This window comes from Acanthisitta chloris, unplaced genomic scaffold (assembly GCF_000695815.1).
Source record: "Acanthisitta chloris isolate BGI_N310 unplaced genomic scaffold, ASM69581v1 scaffold16549, whole genome shotgun sequence".
Lineage (NCBI taxonomy): Eukaryota > Metazoa > Chordata > Aves > Passeriformes > Acanthisittidae > Acanthisitta > Acanthisitta chloris.
In genome coordinates, this window is record NW_008693228.1 from 1 (window position 1) to 15,058 (window position 15,058).

Here is a 15,058-nt window from a genome sequence, read left to right on the forward strand (position 1 = left end):
GTGCCGCAGGGAGCGATCCGTGCTGTGCGGCAGTGCGGGCTCTGCGCCGCGCGGCCATTGGGCAGCGCCGTGAGACGGAAACTCGGAAAAACAACTTGAGAAACAGGCGACGCAGTGCCGAGAGGAGCTCTCCCTCCCTTGTGCGTTACGATTCCGTTCAAATGCGTTTTAAGCGGGGTTTGAGTGGGGTCGTCAAAATTCCTCGTGTATTTCTTTAAAAGCTCGTAACTCTCTTTCGAAGTTAGCCAGAGGTAAAACAGTAGACGGAAGTCAGAGCTCTCTGTCTCAGGCTTGCTGTCTCTCGGATGGTTTGCTGGGCTCCACCCTGCCCGTAACCTGCATGTTGATGGTAAATCATATCGCATGAAACGATTGTCCTTGTGAAATGTCAGATTGGCTCAGCCGTTGTTAACTACGGTTTGTAAATGTTGAGAAGCAAGGTGATGCTTCTGAATAAAAATTTGGGCATGGTGGCAAGAATTTTTGGAACTTGACAGTTGGACTGGATATTGTACCTGTATTAGATGAGAACTGAGCTGTTGGAGTTTGGCTGTTTTGCAGTTACTTGATTAGCAGTTATTTTCAAATTCACAGTGTTTATGGAATGAAAATTCTTTATCATGAACAGTAGTCCTATCTTTAAGCTAATCATTTCTGCTTAGACTACTAAGCTTTTCCTTAACAAATGGAAGGAAAAGCTGTACTAATTTTCTAATATTTTTTGTGCTGCCATGAGATAAGGAAAGCAAAAGGTTTCTTTACCCTCCCTCTCAGTTTACGGAGCTACATCAGTTGCAGTAAATCCTGGAGTAAGTGCTGAGATAGCAGGGGACGTTGTTCCTCTCCTCTTCAGATGAAGGGAAATGACCAGTGTTGTGTAGATCTGCTATCACAGATAGCTACTGCTCTCAGTGCAGAAATAATTCTTAAGTTTCTCTTACCTAATTAGAAAATTAAGAGCTCTTCTTTTTTTTTCTACTTTACTTTATTTTTTCACCTTTTTTTTCCCTAATTTCATTGGTATGTCAGTTTGGCATCCAACAGCTGTGTGGCTGTGAATTTTGCTGTTTGTGTTCCTGGCACATTTGCAAGTGGATAATGCAATGTGAGGATCTTTCTGCAATTTAGAATGTGCTTTGCAGGTTGTTATAGAGGGATGATTCGTGTTGATGTGAACTGGGACTTAGTTGCATGATGAGTTAACTTTTCTTTTCTGATGTGTGGTCCGAGAAGTACAGAGCTTGTATGGAAGGTGTTCCTCAGAGTCATGAAGCCCAGGTTTTCTAATTTGGTAATTTCAGATCCATCACTTCAGATTGGTGAAAGAAAATAGAAGGCAGCAAGTGGGTTTAAGGCTGTTCAGATTGAATTCTACATGTTACTCTTCTGCCATGGCATTTTAAGGTTGTACTTGGAACTGGAAGAGGAAAAATTGCAGTGCAGCCTTTCATCCCTGTTGCTTGTAGAAATCTGTACCAAAGAGCTTGAAAATTGTATTTTGCTACTGTGTTACTCAAATTTTCAGACTTGTTCTGCATTTTACTAACAAGTATTTATAACATTCAGTAAACATAGGTTGCACTCTTTACCCTAGAGCAGGGTCAAGCTATACCTGCAAATAAGTATGCAACTTCCTGGGTTATCATGAGATAAGTTTGCCTTTGAAGTGCTGTTGGGTACAGTCTAATCTATTGTAAAAATAAATAAAGAAAAGTTGCTCTTCACAAGTATTTTTAGAAGCCCTGGAGATCTTTGGCATACATGAGTTAACTGCCTCTAGGGAAAAGCCTGAAGTTCAAGGGAGGTAGAAAAATCACAAAGCCCCAGAAAATTCCGCTGTCGGTGAGGCTGTCGATATGCAGCTTTCAGGAGCGATGCTTTAGGAAGTGACTGTCTGGCATGGTGTGCCAGTCAGCAGAAACTACTTGGCTGAAAAAGGCTGTGTAGCTGTTGTCGCTATTCTTTGTTACTGCGATTGGTGTTGGCCTTAAAGAAGAGAATCAGTGGAGACTAGGTTAATGAACTCGCTGTGCTGCACAAAAATATCCTGGATAAATGAACTCCTATATAACCTAAGTCCAGTGATGTGCATCAGTAACATGTAGTCTGATCATTAACATAGTTACTGTAACTACGGTGATTATCAGGACCTGTTATGTCTGTATTGATCTAACTTAACGGGGGGCTGCTGGAAAAACAGCCAGCAATGAACAATTAGCAAACCCAGCAGAGTAATTTCTGGATTCATAGGGTGTTTAGGTAATTTAAAAGATGGGGAGAAGTTATTCCTTTTGAGTATCTAAAGCAGTGTGGCCAGCAGGTCAAGGGAGGTGATTCTGCCCCTCTACTCTGCTCTCATGAGACCCCACCTGGAGTGCTGCCTCCAGTGCTGGGTCTGTTGGAGTGAGTCCAGAGCAGGGTCATGAAGTTATCAAGGGCCTGGAGCACCTCTCCTATGAGGATTTTCTGAAAGAGTTGGAACTCTTGAGAAGCAAAGGCTCTGGGGAGAACTTACTGCTGCCTTTCAGTAGCTAAAAGGGGCTTCTAAGAAAGATGGGGACAGACTTCTTATCAGGGCCTGTTGTGATAGGACAGAGGGTAATGGTTTAAAACTAAAGGAGGGTTGATTTACACTTGATAGAAGGCAAAGATTTATTTTTTTTATCATGAGTGTGGGAAGCACTGTAACGGTTGCCCAGAGAGGTGGTGGATGCCCCATCCCTGGAAAAATGCAAGGTCAGGTTGGATGGAGCCCTGATCAATTTGCTGTAGTTGAAGATGCTCATTGCAGAGGCCTTGGACTATCTAAACCCTTAAAGGTCCCTTCCAACATAAACCATCCTGTGATCCTGTACACTGCACCCCAGGTACAATATAAAGCTGAATGTGCCTTCCTGTGGGACTAAAGGCCTCAAGAATACTTGGACTGTTTAAGAGATGTCTTAAGAGGGAGAATCAGAGCCATTTGTCAGGCTGCAACCTCAGAGGAAACACCTCAGAGGAAACACATCCTACAAGGGGGTGGTTGAAGGAGGAGGCTTCCTCACATTCCAGGAGATGGGTATATAATAGATTCTCATGTTATTGATGTTTCTTTTCTCTCCAGAGCTTTATTTCTAAGTAACAATTTTATTTCATTAAAGCTTAAGGTTATTGAAGAATATCAGAGGTCCTAAGGAAGAGCAGAACCAGGAGTTGTCCAAAGCATTGGCTGCAAAAAGGACCTTTATCATAGCCTGGTTTGAAAGTGAATACCATTTTCATTGTCAACATCATATCCTATGTAGTAGGGTTGTAACTGGTGCACAAATACTATATCTGCAGAGAGTGAGAGAATGTAAAGATATATGTCTCTTGGTATATGAAATGTGAAACAGGAGAAATCAGTCTTACAAAATTCTGGAAACAGAGCTGTCTGTATGAAAAGTAGAGATTAGATACTTAAATGGATGCTAAGCACTTCCAGGAATATGGTAGTTAAATATTTTAGTGCATGTAAAGGCCAGGGTGGGAGCAGGATTTGGAACAGAACAAATGTTTGTGCTTCAGAATATAAACAAACCTCTTACTAGGGATAAGTGGAAATTATTGGTGGCTGAAACACCTAGTACTAGACTGGTTTTGTTTTTCAAAGTTCTTTTTATGAGGCATCTTGTTCTGGTTGTTTTCTGATGCTATGAAATACATTACTAGAGAAGATACATATTTTCTTTTTTTAAAGGTTTTTCCTATTTTTCATGGCATTTCAGTTGCTTAATTCAGTTTAGTTTAAATGTATGGTTCAAAATTAAATTTTTGATTGGCCTCTGGACTTGGGCTGTGGCAAATGCAGAAGGGGCTCTGTGACTTGATTTAGCTTTGGCTTTTTTTGCTTTGTGATCATTAGTAGTGTAGCTGTGGAGATGGTAACAAAATTTAATACATGTCAGAGTATCATTTTGTAAACAAAGCTAAATGTGTTTATTCTTGGGTTTTATGGATAGGTCAATACTTAAAAGCTAGGGAGTTGAGTTGAACAAGAAGTCCAGAGATGAGCTGTAATTCAGAACCTCTTCCTCTTATGCATGTCTCATATCCTTTCTACTTGTCCACTGCAAGTCAAAGCACATCTGAAAAGTGATCAGAGGCTGTTGGTCGGTTGTGGGTTTTTGTACTGTCCATGGCATTTCATGCAAAGCCAGTTCATCCACATATATTCAGTCCTGTGCCTTGTGAGGAACAGGAGTTAAAAGATTGTAAACAAAGATGAAGACAAAAAAAGAAAACCTGCTGTGTTCTGACACGATTTTATTTCATCAGAGTGTGCAAGAGAGAAACTTGTGTTCCATTCAAATGACACACACGTATACAGAAAACCTGTTCTTTGCCTTGGCATATGTTAAAGCTCTTGTTTTACTTGGCACAACTAATATATTTTAAGGTAGCATTTCCTCTGCCTAGACTTACACTAGACCTGAAAGAAAAAGATTCTTTATTTCTTCAAATGAGTGTCGAGCTCACCATCGTGTTTGTATTCCATCATCCTGTTTTATAGCACAGATTACTAATTTTTAGAAAGGAGAAGAAACAGCTTTCTTTGAGCATTTGTGTTCTGCAAAATTAAAGCAGTTAAAAAGCTATTCCTCTATTCTGTCTGTGCTCTGGATTTTGTACTTCTAGTAAGTCTAACAGGGTTAAGACATTGTATATACAATTTTTTTTTACAAGTGCATTGCCAATGTCCTACTTAATTTCCTGTTGGTATCTTATACTCCAGGGACTGGATCAGGTAAGCTATCAAGGTTCAAGAAGGGAAATTTGTATGGTTCTAGGTGTTTGCTGCTTATCCAGAAATAAGCTGCAGTGCTCATTTTGACAGCCCTGAACGTAAAACTCTTTTGGCAGCAGCACAAAGTTCCTCCTTTAGTATGCTTTTTTTCCCCTGTGTCCCATCTGCTTCTCACACCCTGTGTCCTCTGCATTGCTGAACTTCGTATTGGTTTCTGGTGCTTGGTGCTAGACTAACCTTGCTTCAGGTGACGCTTGTGATGAGGACCATAGGGAGGTGTTTTGGCAGATTGAAACCTCAGCACCTTATCTTACTAGTTAGTATAACTAGGCCAGGACCTGTCTAGGTCATCTGTATCCCATTATTTATCTTTCCAAGTGGCCTTCACCCAACTTCTAATGACTTCAAAATAGTAACTGTTACTTGTGCTGGATCAGTGCTGCATGATGGCATCAGCACAGAGTGGCCTAACATGCTGACCACCTCTGGCATATATATTGTAAGTTATTCAAGGTCTGACTTGGCTAATTTGGGAACAGTGCTGACGATTCCTTGATAATGAGTTGATTTAATCCCTCAGGGAGTAGCACGGCAAGAAAACCAAATGCTGACATACCTTAATTAGATGTCCCTTCCCAAGAGCTGCAGATCTCTTAAATAATAATGCATTCCTGTCCTGTATAGTGTACTACATTGGGTTTTGGTCATCTTTAGACTTTGCTGGGGATATGCAAGCAAAAGTTGGACACCACTGCATTATTTGTTCTTAATCTGTTACTTCATTTCTGAACTCCTTATATAGATAGTCAGAATTTTGACTCATTCTCTGTCTTAAAATTTCTCTCTGCTGCTTGGTGAGTGCAGTGTGGCATTCATTTCCATTGCACAGATTTCTGAACTTGTTTTCATGTTACTAGGTGTAACCGGGGCACGAAGCCAAACTGTGCAATGGCTGCAAGGTCTGTTTGGGAACAGCTGTTCTGTGTTGGCAATCTGAACCAGGGCAACCATTTCCACACTGAAATCATGGTCATGTACTCTGCGTTCGTATGTCGTTTGATGGATTCAGGTTGAATCCTGATGGTGGAGGATGCAAATGCGTAATGCAATAAGGTGCTGTTGAACAAGAGAACAGAAATAAATGGTGTCTGGCCTGTATTTGTGGCCTACAGCCTGGCAGTGTTGATGTGGTGGGTGAGGGTTGCTTAGAGTTCAGAGTTCTCACTGATTGCTGTATTTTCTACCTGTACTTTTAAATGGTCTCAACTTTGTCTCTTCTAGGAAAAGCAAAATGAAGGAATTAGTGTCAAACAGTACAACCAGTATATCTCAAGCCAGGAAGGCTGTGGAACAATTAAAAATGGAAGCATACATGGACAGAATGAAGGTAAACATAGACTGTTGTTGATATTTTGGGTTCACTGACTAGTTCATGGTACAGCATCACTTTAGTGTTGCAGAAAGACTCGACCAGCTGAAATCAAAATCCATGTTGAGCTGTAAAACAATATTCAGTACTGTGACTGAGTTATGTACTAACTGATTGGTTCTAGTGTAGTGATTTCCAAAGCCTGGCTTCTCCTCTGCTTCTGCATGAGTGTCTTTTACATCTGTCAGAAGTGGTATTTTGTGCCATACTTTAAATCAGCTGGCAGATGCACAGGTGCTCTTCTTTGTCTGTACCTGAATTTAAGTGCAGCTCGGGTTTCTTGATTTTTCTCCTTTAAGAATTGGACTAAGTCTTTAAGGTATTGCAATACTTTTGAATAATGATGAGACAAGCTGAACTGCTTTGATTTGTTTTCTTTTAGCACAGGCATAATTGCACAAAAAGTTTGTATGACTGTAATGTGCAGTTATGATTCTTCACACTTGATAACTTGTTGTTTGTGAAGATTTGGTTTTATTGTGCCTCTGAATGTATGTGGATGAAATATTTTTGCTATAGGCACTATTAAACAGAGGTCTTCAGCATTTTTAACCATAAGAGCCTGTAGGTTATTCTTGCCTGTCATTCTGCCTTCCACTAGGCTAAAATAAATCAAGCACCTAAAACCTAATAATGCCATAGAAAGATTTAAGAAAGCACTGCTCATTTCTTTTGCTCTCTGCCTCTGAAAATAGGAATAATTATTTGGATAAAAAAATCCAGTCTCTACAAGTAAGAGGAGTTTCTAATCTTTCCATCTCTAAAAAGCAATGCATTTAAATTATCCAGTTTTCTGCAGACAGCTGTAACTGAGTTGTTACAAACTGTAACTGTTTGTAACTGAGATCACTAACTCAGTAAAACAGTTTAGAAATGTTGCATGTTAAAGTCTTAACTCAGTCTGTTTGTCCACCCATCCTGTGTGCTAAAATTCTGCATGTAATCAGCATGGGGACAGTAGCATATAATGATGATTTTAAAAGTATTATCAGATCACAAACTCATTGATTGTAAAAGTGCAATTCACATGAGTAGTCAGTCTTGTTAATATGAAAATAGAAATTTTCACTTGCTCCATTTTGTGGCAGTTTTCAGCAATGCCTTTTAAGACCATTGAATTTACAGAAGTATAGCTCCTATCTTGTATAGTGTCTTAAAAATTCATCATGTAATAGATGCCTGTTCACGGGGACAGGTATTTCTATTTCCTGCAGAAAGGGAAGATTTGCCTTGTCAGTGCTCAGTGAGGTTAGTCCCTTGACTCAGGTCATATTGCAGCTGGATGAGCAGTACAACTGTCAAGAAGGAATGGGTGTGTGAGTGGCAGAGGAAAGGGTTGGAAAAATATGACCCAGTGTATGGAATTTGAAATTACAGATACTTAGCAGATTGTCTTAAACTTGCTTCTATATATTAAGTGGTAACTTTGACTTACGATATCATTAGCTCAGTTATGCAGATACCTTCATTAGTTAGGTGGATAACATTCTTAATTACACATGCAAGAAAGACCTAGATGATTTTTACAGTCAGTTTAATTAAAAAGAACACAGTTATTAGCAAGTGTGGCCGACCTAAAAAGCAGCTAGCTTGAAAGTGCAATTATTTCACCTTTCAAAACAGCTTGGGACCAAAAGGAAAGAAGAAAGAAAGCACCAAAGAAAATCTGATGTGTTTCAGAATTCTGAGGGTTCCTATACTAACATAAACCAAATATGACTTTTCAAAATGTTTTGATTTCTAGAATTTCTTTGAATAAGCATATGAGGGATTATGAGAAGAGGTCGATTGGCTTTTTATTCCTTTAAGATCTGCTTTGCTTTTTAGTTTTGAAAAAGTTAACTGTGTTTCAGCATAGCCAAATTTTACCGAGAGACTTTCCTGGTTTTGAGTTCTCTGATCACCACTGTACAAGTAGTGAAATGAAATTTCTTACTTTTTTTTTTCCTGGTGTTTTGCATCTGATTAAACTGGTTAGACATTTAACAAAAGATCTATGCTTTCCAAATAATTTGATTAAACACTGTTTTTCAAGTAGCTACAGCCAAGTGGTTATTCCCATAACAGCAAGACCACATTGCTAACATTAAAAAGGTGACTGTGTTATTGACTGGAAAATCAGAAGTTCCAGCTCATTTTTGTCTTACAGAGGCACTTTGTTTTCCATGCACAGTAGCTGCTGTAACCAGCAAGAGTTGGGCCTGCTTATTTAAAAATCTTGTAGTTAAAATTGTGTTGATAGTTGCCCATTCCCTGCTGTGTTCTGGATTTTTCATCTGACTTTAAAAATGCAGCCCTACAACCAGTCAGAGCAGCAAGCAGCACAGTGTTCTGAGGTTCCACAAAGACAACTCTCTGTTGAGGTGTGAAAGAAAATCGACAGCTTAAAAGGGGAGGATGAAGTTGTTGGTGTATTGATTGGTAGTTGGAACTGTGGGAGTTTTTTGTAAACTGTAGGAATCCCAGATGGATTGTAAATTGAACCTGTCTTACTTGCCTACAGAAGGTACAGCCAGAGTTATTGTAATGAAGTAAGTAGAAAGCAGGAAATGCAGATTCCAAGCTAGAAAGCATCAAATGAAATCAGGCAATGGCCTCATGACTAGTAGAATTATGTGTCTTCTAAAGATGTGAGCAGTGATGTTGAGGAAGCAAAGGTAATATTGGTGTTTATCAGAGATGTCCTCAGGATAAAGCACTATTTAATCTTCTCTTTGCAAGCAGAAAAGCAAGGAAGGGTGCTCTGACATTTAAGAATCTTGGTATATCAGTTATTGTTCCATTTGCTTTTACCTTAGGAATACAGGAAGCATTCCTAACTGGTTCTGAATAGTGCTGGGAGATAAATGGTGGGATTGCCAATAAATGTGTGTGAACCTCTTTGTTTTAGATGTAGGGGATAAGCAAAGTGGGTGTCGTAGCAAGGATGGTAATTATTCACAATCCATGACAAGACAGATGACACAGTAATTGCAGCATTTTGCCCTGTCATTGAAGCTTATAATTATTAGTGCAGCTAACAGGATTATGTTCTAATTTTGGTTGTTTTTATCACCTTTGTTTTTCTGAAATATAACGGTAACATTTCACGGTCCTTCTGTTAAACATTTTGTTGGATTTTTTTCCCCCTTTTGATAATTTGACAACAAGATGTATTTTTCACTATACAGAGTAAAAGTAATTGTATAAAATGTCAGGTAAAAAGTGTGATTCCTATATCCTCCATCCCTTCTATCTATATACTTAAAAAAAAAGAGAAATGCTAACTTTCTGTTAGAACTCATCAATCAAACTGGAGCCTGAGTTTTTTTTCTTTAGCCACTTCTGCAATATGTATGAATTACTTGAATCTGCAGACCAAGCTGTATTGCATAGGAGAGCTGACAAAAATGTTAGCCTCATTTGAATATTCAAATTACATGCCTTTATTTTAATTATTAATAAAGGCAGTTCTGAAATTGTCCAGCAGCATTCGGTTGCAAATAACCCTCAAGGTGAGTAAAAGCTGTGAGAGAGTGGCCTCCATTGAGGTCGCTGCCTGGCACAGACAGGATCCCAGCACGCTGCACAGGAGCAGACCGCAGCGCTGGCCACCTCTGCATGCTGACGTGTGCTGGAGCAGCTGTCACTGCTGGAGCCTTAATGCGATGCTCAGTGCAGAGGTCTCCCGCCACTGTTGGTCTGAATAATAACTCTGAGCAGGAAACTTGCTGGAGGCAACATTGTATTTTGCTCCTTTTTTTTTTTTTTGGCCGCAGCTCTGACTTTGCCAGCACTGCTCATAGCCACAGGAACCCGTGTTTTCCTTGCTCCTGCAATGTAATCAGCTAACTTAACTCCCCACAGTGAGTGGTCATTATTCCACTGTGCAAGCCTAAGCTACTCCACTTTTAGTGAAGAAATGGCCATAATTCACTTTTATAACTACTGTAATCCCAATGGGAGGATTTCAAGGATGCAAATGTATGGTCTAGTAAAGGTTTAGTTTGTGGCAATGTGCTGAAACCTGATCACGTTCCTCATGTTCCTCAATTCCTTGCTTCAGGTTTGTTTTCTGCTGAATTGTACTATGGTTTGTTTAAAAGCAAACTAAATTGTGATTTAAACACTGACGCTGAAGAAAGTGTTGCTCTGCTTCATGAGTGGTTGCTCTGTTACAGGCCATCCCTGCCAGCACTAGAGGACAAGTTAGATACAAAAGTGTGTGTTGTGCTTTTGCTAATGAAAATACCTTTTCTTGTTACATGACATCAAAGCACAGTAATATGCAGAGAAACAGGAAATTATATTATTGGGTTTATCCCAATGATGACTGGAATTGTACTTTCCCTCCATTGAGGGAAAAGCATTATACTTGGGCTGATGCTGCTTATCCATGAGTGGAACAAACATCATTATGGGAAAGTTGGTCTGTTGAAGTCTGGAGATCATTCTCTGCTGCAGGTCAGTTTACTTATAAAGATTGTTGGTTTCATGATGTTGTGGCAGAGCGGGAGCTTCAGACAGTTTGTTAGAGAAGCTCCAGTTGAGTCATGGGCTGCAGAAAGGACTCTCTTGCTTTCTAAACTCCTTCCCAGAGAGGAGTCTAGGTGCAGCTGGATCCAGTCTTAGCCCCAGACATTGTCAATAGTTTATGTCCAAATGGTTATACAACTTTGTCCTGCAGGGATTAAGGATGGCAAACCGTATATATAAATATGATTTGTTTGTTTTGCATCCAGAGGAGCAAAGAATAGAGAGAGGGTTTGTGGAAAACCTTACAACCAGTGACTGGGAGTAAGAGCTGAAGCAGGTGACCTCTACAGGAACAGAGACTTCAGGGAGAATCCATGGTGCTTATGGGCCATCAGCATATGAGAATGATTAGACAAAAAAGATTTTAGTCAGAATTATTTACTCTACAGTGTAGGAGCTGTAAAAACTATTATAATAGAGACTATTATAATACAGTGCACTACAAGGCATTATTGAAGCAATTATATTAAAGCAATTGTGTTAAAGCTAGCAAAACCAATTATTAAGTAGAGATTGATGTTACTCACCCATACCAATGACCGTGGGCAAATCTCTCACTCAGCCTCGAGGAGTTACCTTGAGGGGCATCCCCAATCAAGGGAGGAATCTTCACACATGCACTCCAAGAAGAGATGTGCTAGAAGACCCTGCCTTTAAAATCTGGAACTGAGCTTTTATAGCATAAAGTGATTGACTGTCAGTCAGATGTGTCCAGGCCAGCTGTGTCAGCTCAGCAGTTTTAGATAAGTTATTAGCAGTATCATTTGTTTGTTCCTTTACCAGTTTACTATATATTCATCTCTCTATCAGGATGTTTAACTTTGGGATTGATGAGTCAGGCTGGTTTCAGCATTATCCAACATCAAAAGCAGCATGACACCCCCATCTTCATTTAGCACTGGTAGCTTTTCAAATAGAGCATTTTTCATGTTGTTTTATCCCATTCCAAGGCAGAGCATCCTGCTACATATGACTAAAATAACTTCCTCATTAGCTTAATAATTGAAGGTGAAATGTGCTGGGCATCTTTATAAGCCCTGTCTCTGGGACCCAGAGAATTAGAGGAGCTCTCCATGAGGTTTTATGGCAGCAACATTTATTGTGATACTGCACTGAAGATGTCATTGAGCTTTTGATGGACACCTGTGGCTCTGAGTTTGACTTACTCTGTTTGAATGCAAGAGATCAGGACTAGCTACTAAATTAATTAGAGCATAGATCTGCCTTAACTTGAGACATGTATCTGATCTTGAAGGGCATACTGAAAAGTGTAAATGTGGATGTTAAATTATTATGAATGTATTGTTGGTTGTCATTACTTGAAAGTACTTCTCCAAAATGCTGTGGTGGCACATTCTTCCTGACACTCCTGGAAGTGTGCTAAGCTCCTCTTCAGGGGGTGCTAGTTTATAATCTGCTGAGGTACAGCTACATCATTAGTAAAGAAAACTGTGTTTCAGGCTTGATGGGAATTTGATAGTCTGTCTACATTGTGCCTTTCCTTGGAGAGTAATTTTAAAAATTCAGAAGAAAATGTAAATGAAAATTGGGAATATGATAGAATTCCTAAGTTTTCTGTTTATACATTACAGATCTATCTCTCTGTTCTCGACAGTGCCCTTGTACACTAAGCCTCATTCTTTTGCCATTGTTTAACAAGTAGCTAATTGAAATATGTCTGAAAGTGATTACAAGCCTTTGTACTTTGAAGTGTGTAATTTTCCACACATTTTTGTTTGACCTCCTTGTTTGAGAAGCACTGGCCCTTCAAAGTATCTCTGCTGACTTGCTCAGCTTTCTGCTTTGCATGTGCCCAGCAGTCTGCTGTTCACATATAGTGCCTCTGCCCACCCTTTTGCCTTACAGGCCAGTTCAAAGACAAACTAATTTTAAGTAACCTAAACACCCTTGTGTCCTCTGCTAGGAGGACAGTCTATACTGGGATGCCAGCCATGGGTACTTTGTGGTTTAAGTGTTCTACAAAGGCAAGTTTTAGTAGATATGTAAAAAAATAAAAAGTCAGTTATTTTCTTCCAGAAGTTAATTTAAATTTCATGCAAATTCTGATCCAACACCCATTGACTTCCTAGGTCTCATCTGAAGCCTAGTACAGGCTGGGCTCATGTCAAAGCAATCAGGGTGTGGGGAGGCTTAAAGCTAACATTGCTGACACACCTGCTAGAAAAAATACCAGAAAATCAATTTGTTTTTCCTCCTCACTACAGTTGTGCAAACATGCTGATCTTGGGGTTTGACTCAGGAGAGCCTGTCATGGTGCTCAGAGAAAAGACTTTTCTGTAAAGACTTCCTATTTCATTTTCTCAACTATCAGAATGTTGAAAACACAGTAATTCAACAAAGCAGAGAGATACAGATAGCTGTGAACATCTTGCTGACTGAGCAGAACAAAAATATTTTGTATATGCATTCTAAATTCTTGAAAAAAATAGATGAGTCACAGTGACCTAACATCACCGATACTCTTATGGCACAAAGCTGCAAAGATTACAAGGTTTAATATCCCATTTTTCATTGAATGCAAAATATCTTACATGCCAACACACTGCAACATTTTTGTATTTACTTATTTTCAGTAAGCATAAACCAATGTTCTGAATTTGGAGACTTGAGGACTGTTTATTTTAGAAGTATAAAAATATTAAGATTACAAATATTAAGGTATTGCTGAAGTTTAAATAAATGCTATGAATAAAGTACTACTTACAGTAGCTTACTAAGCAACAGTCTTACTTCATTGAAAAGAGCAGTATTTAGCTTAAATGAGAGCTATGACACATGATTAAGGTTTGTTGCTGATTTATTAGTTCTTTATAATCCCATGGTCATGTGCCTAAAGAACTTTTTGTTTGTGTTGCATCCAGAGGAGCAAAGAATAGAGAGTGTGTTTGTGGGAAGCCTTACAAGCAGTGAGTGGGAATAAGAGCTGAAGCAGGTGGCCTCTACAGGAACAGAGACTTCAGGCAGAATCTATGGTGCTTATGGGCCATCAGCATATACATGTCTCAATGAGTATGTGCTCCTGACCTTCTGAGGGAGAGGAAAGGCTGAACAGGGGTCATACAAATTGTTACCATCTCATGTACCTGTGTTAGATAACAGTATGTCAGGATTACTAGGCCTAGTAAGAGCAAACTGAGAGTTGTGGTCTCTAATAATATAAAGGATAAAGCAGTCTACTCTATGTTTTATGATAGCTTCCATTATCATATGCTCTATGAAAAATATCTATGCAATGCAGATTGGTTCAGAGTTGTGTTACAGTAGTTCTCTCTTCTCTTCTATTAGGTATCCAAGGCTGCAGCAGATTTATTGGCATATTGCGATGCGCACATTGGAGAAGATCCTCTTATTATTCCAGTGCCTGCATCTGAAAATCCCTTTAGGGAGAAGAAACTCTTTTGTACTATCCTTTGAGTCAGTTTTCAATTAAAAATGCCTTCTGCAAAACATTTGGTATAGTGTTGCATGCTTTTAGCCTTTTTTCCTTCAGATATCAATACTTACCCTATAAGTACAATAGTTTAGAAGGTAGTGCATTCTCGGCTGAAAAAATAAAAATTTTAAAAAATCCTAAAAAATTCAGGTAGTCCTTATCTCTCAGACCAATGTACAAGCTTAATTTCAGTTCTTCATAAAGATTCTTTTGCTTTTAATGAAAGTATCGAGTACAGTATCAAATTGTAGATATCTTTGCCAGTCATAGATTTTTCCGAGACCTAAATGAGTCATACCAATTCTGGAAGCTATTTTTAACATTCTTATTTTCTTCAGAAGGTGAATTTAATTCATTTGTCTTTACAAATTTGTATCTAAGGAGAGTAGTGTGACCTTCCTTCAAGTAGCACTATTTGGGAAAAAAATCCCAGTGATTTACTGTGTTTGGAATGATCAGTCTTATACAGTAAGAGGTGTTTATAAATATGTTTTCTGGAGACTGTAAGAAACTTGAATACAAAACCAATCTTAGTCAAGCAACATTGTAACTACAAGCAGAATGAAGATGTGTATTTACACACCAGGATTGCATCAATAAAACTGTAGAAAAACATGGTTGCTTGTATCTTGTTTTGAATGATAATGATAACTGTGCTGAAATATTATCAGCTGTTCCTGGGGGTCTTAGTGAAGGGTGTAAAACTGCCCTGAACAGCACAGGGAGGGGGATTACATTTTCTGAGCAGCTCTCTCCATGCTTTTGCCCATTAGAGTAAGACTTTATGGGGATGGCCAGTAATTGGAAAATCACTGTTGTTCTGCAATATGCAGTGAGACCTCTGTGCCATGGACAGCCACTATCCTTGTAGATTTTGTAGCCACAGATTAGC

The 15,058-nt window shown here is 39.1% G+C and overlaps 1 protein-coding gene across 1 annotated transcript; it reads left to right on the forward strand.

Moving 5' to 3' along the window:
* Positions 1-6,059: 6,059 nt before the first annotated feature.
* GNG4 (guanine nucleotide binding protein (G protein), gamma 4) lies at positions 6,060-14,147 on the forward strand. The gene is made up of 2 exons (XM_009083007.1): positions 6,060-6,155; positions 14,019-14,147. The coding sequence occupies exons 1-2, from the start codon at positions 6,060-6,062 to the stop codon at positions 14,145-14,147; spliced, it is 225 nt and encodes a 74-aa protein (XP_009081255.1).
* Positions 14,148-15,058: the final 911 nt, after the last annotated feature.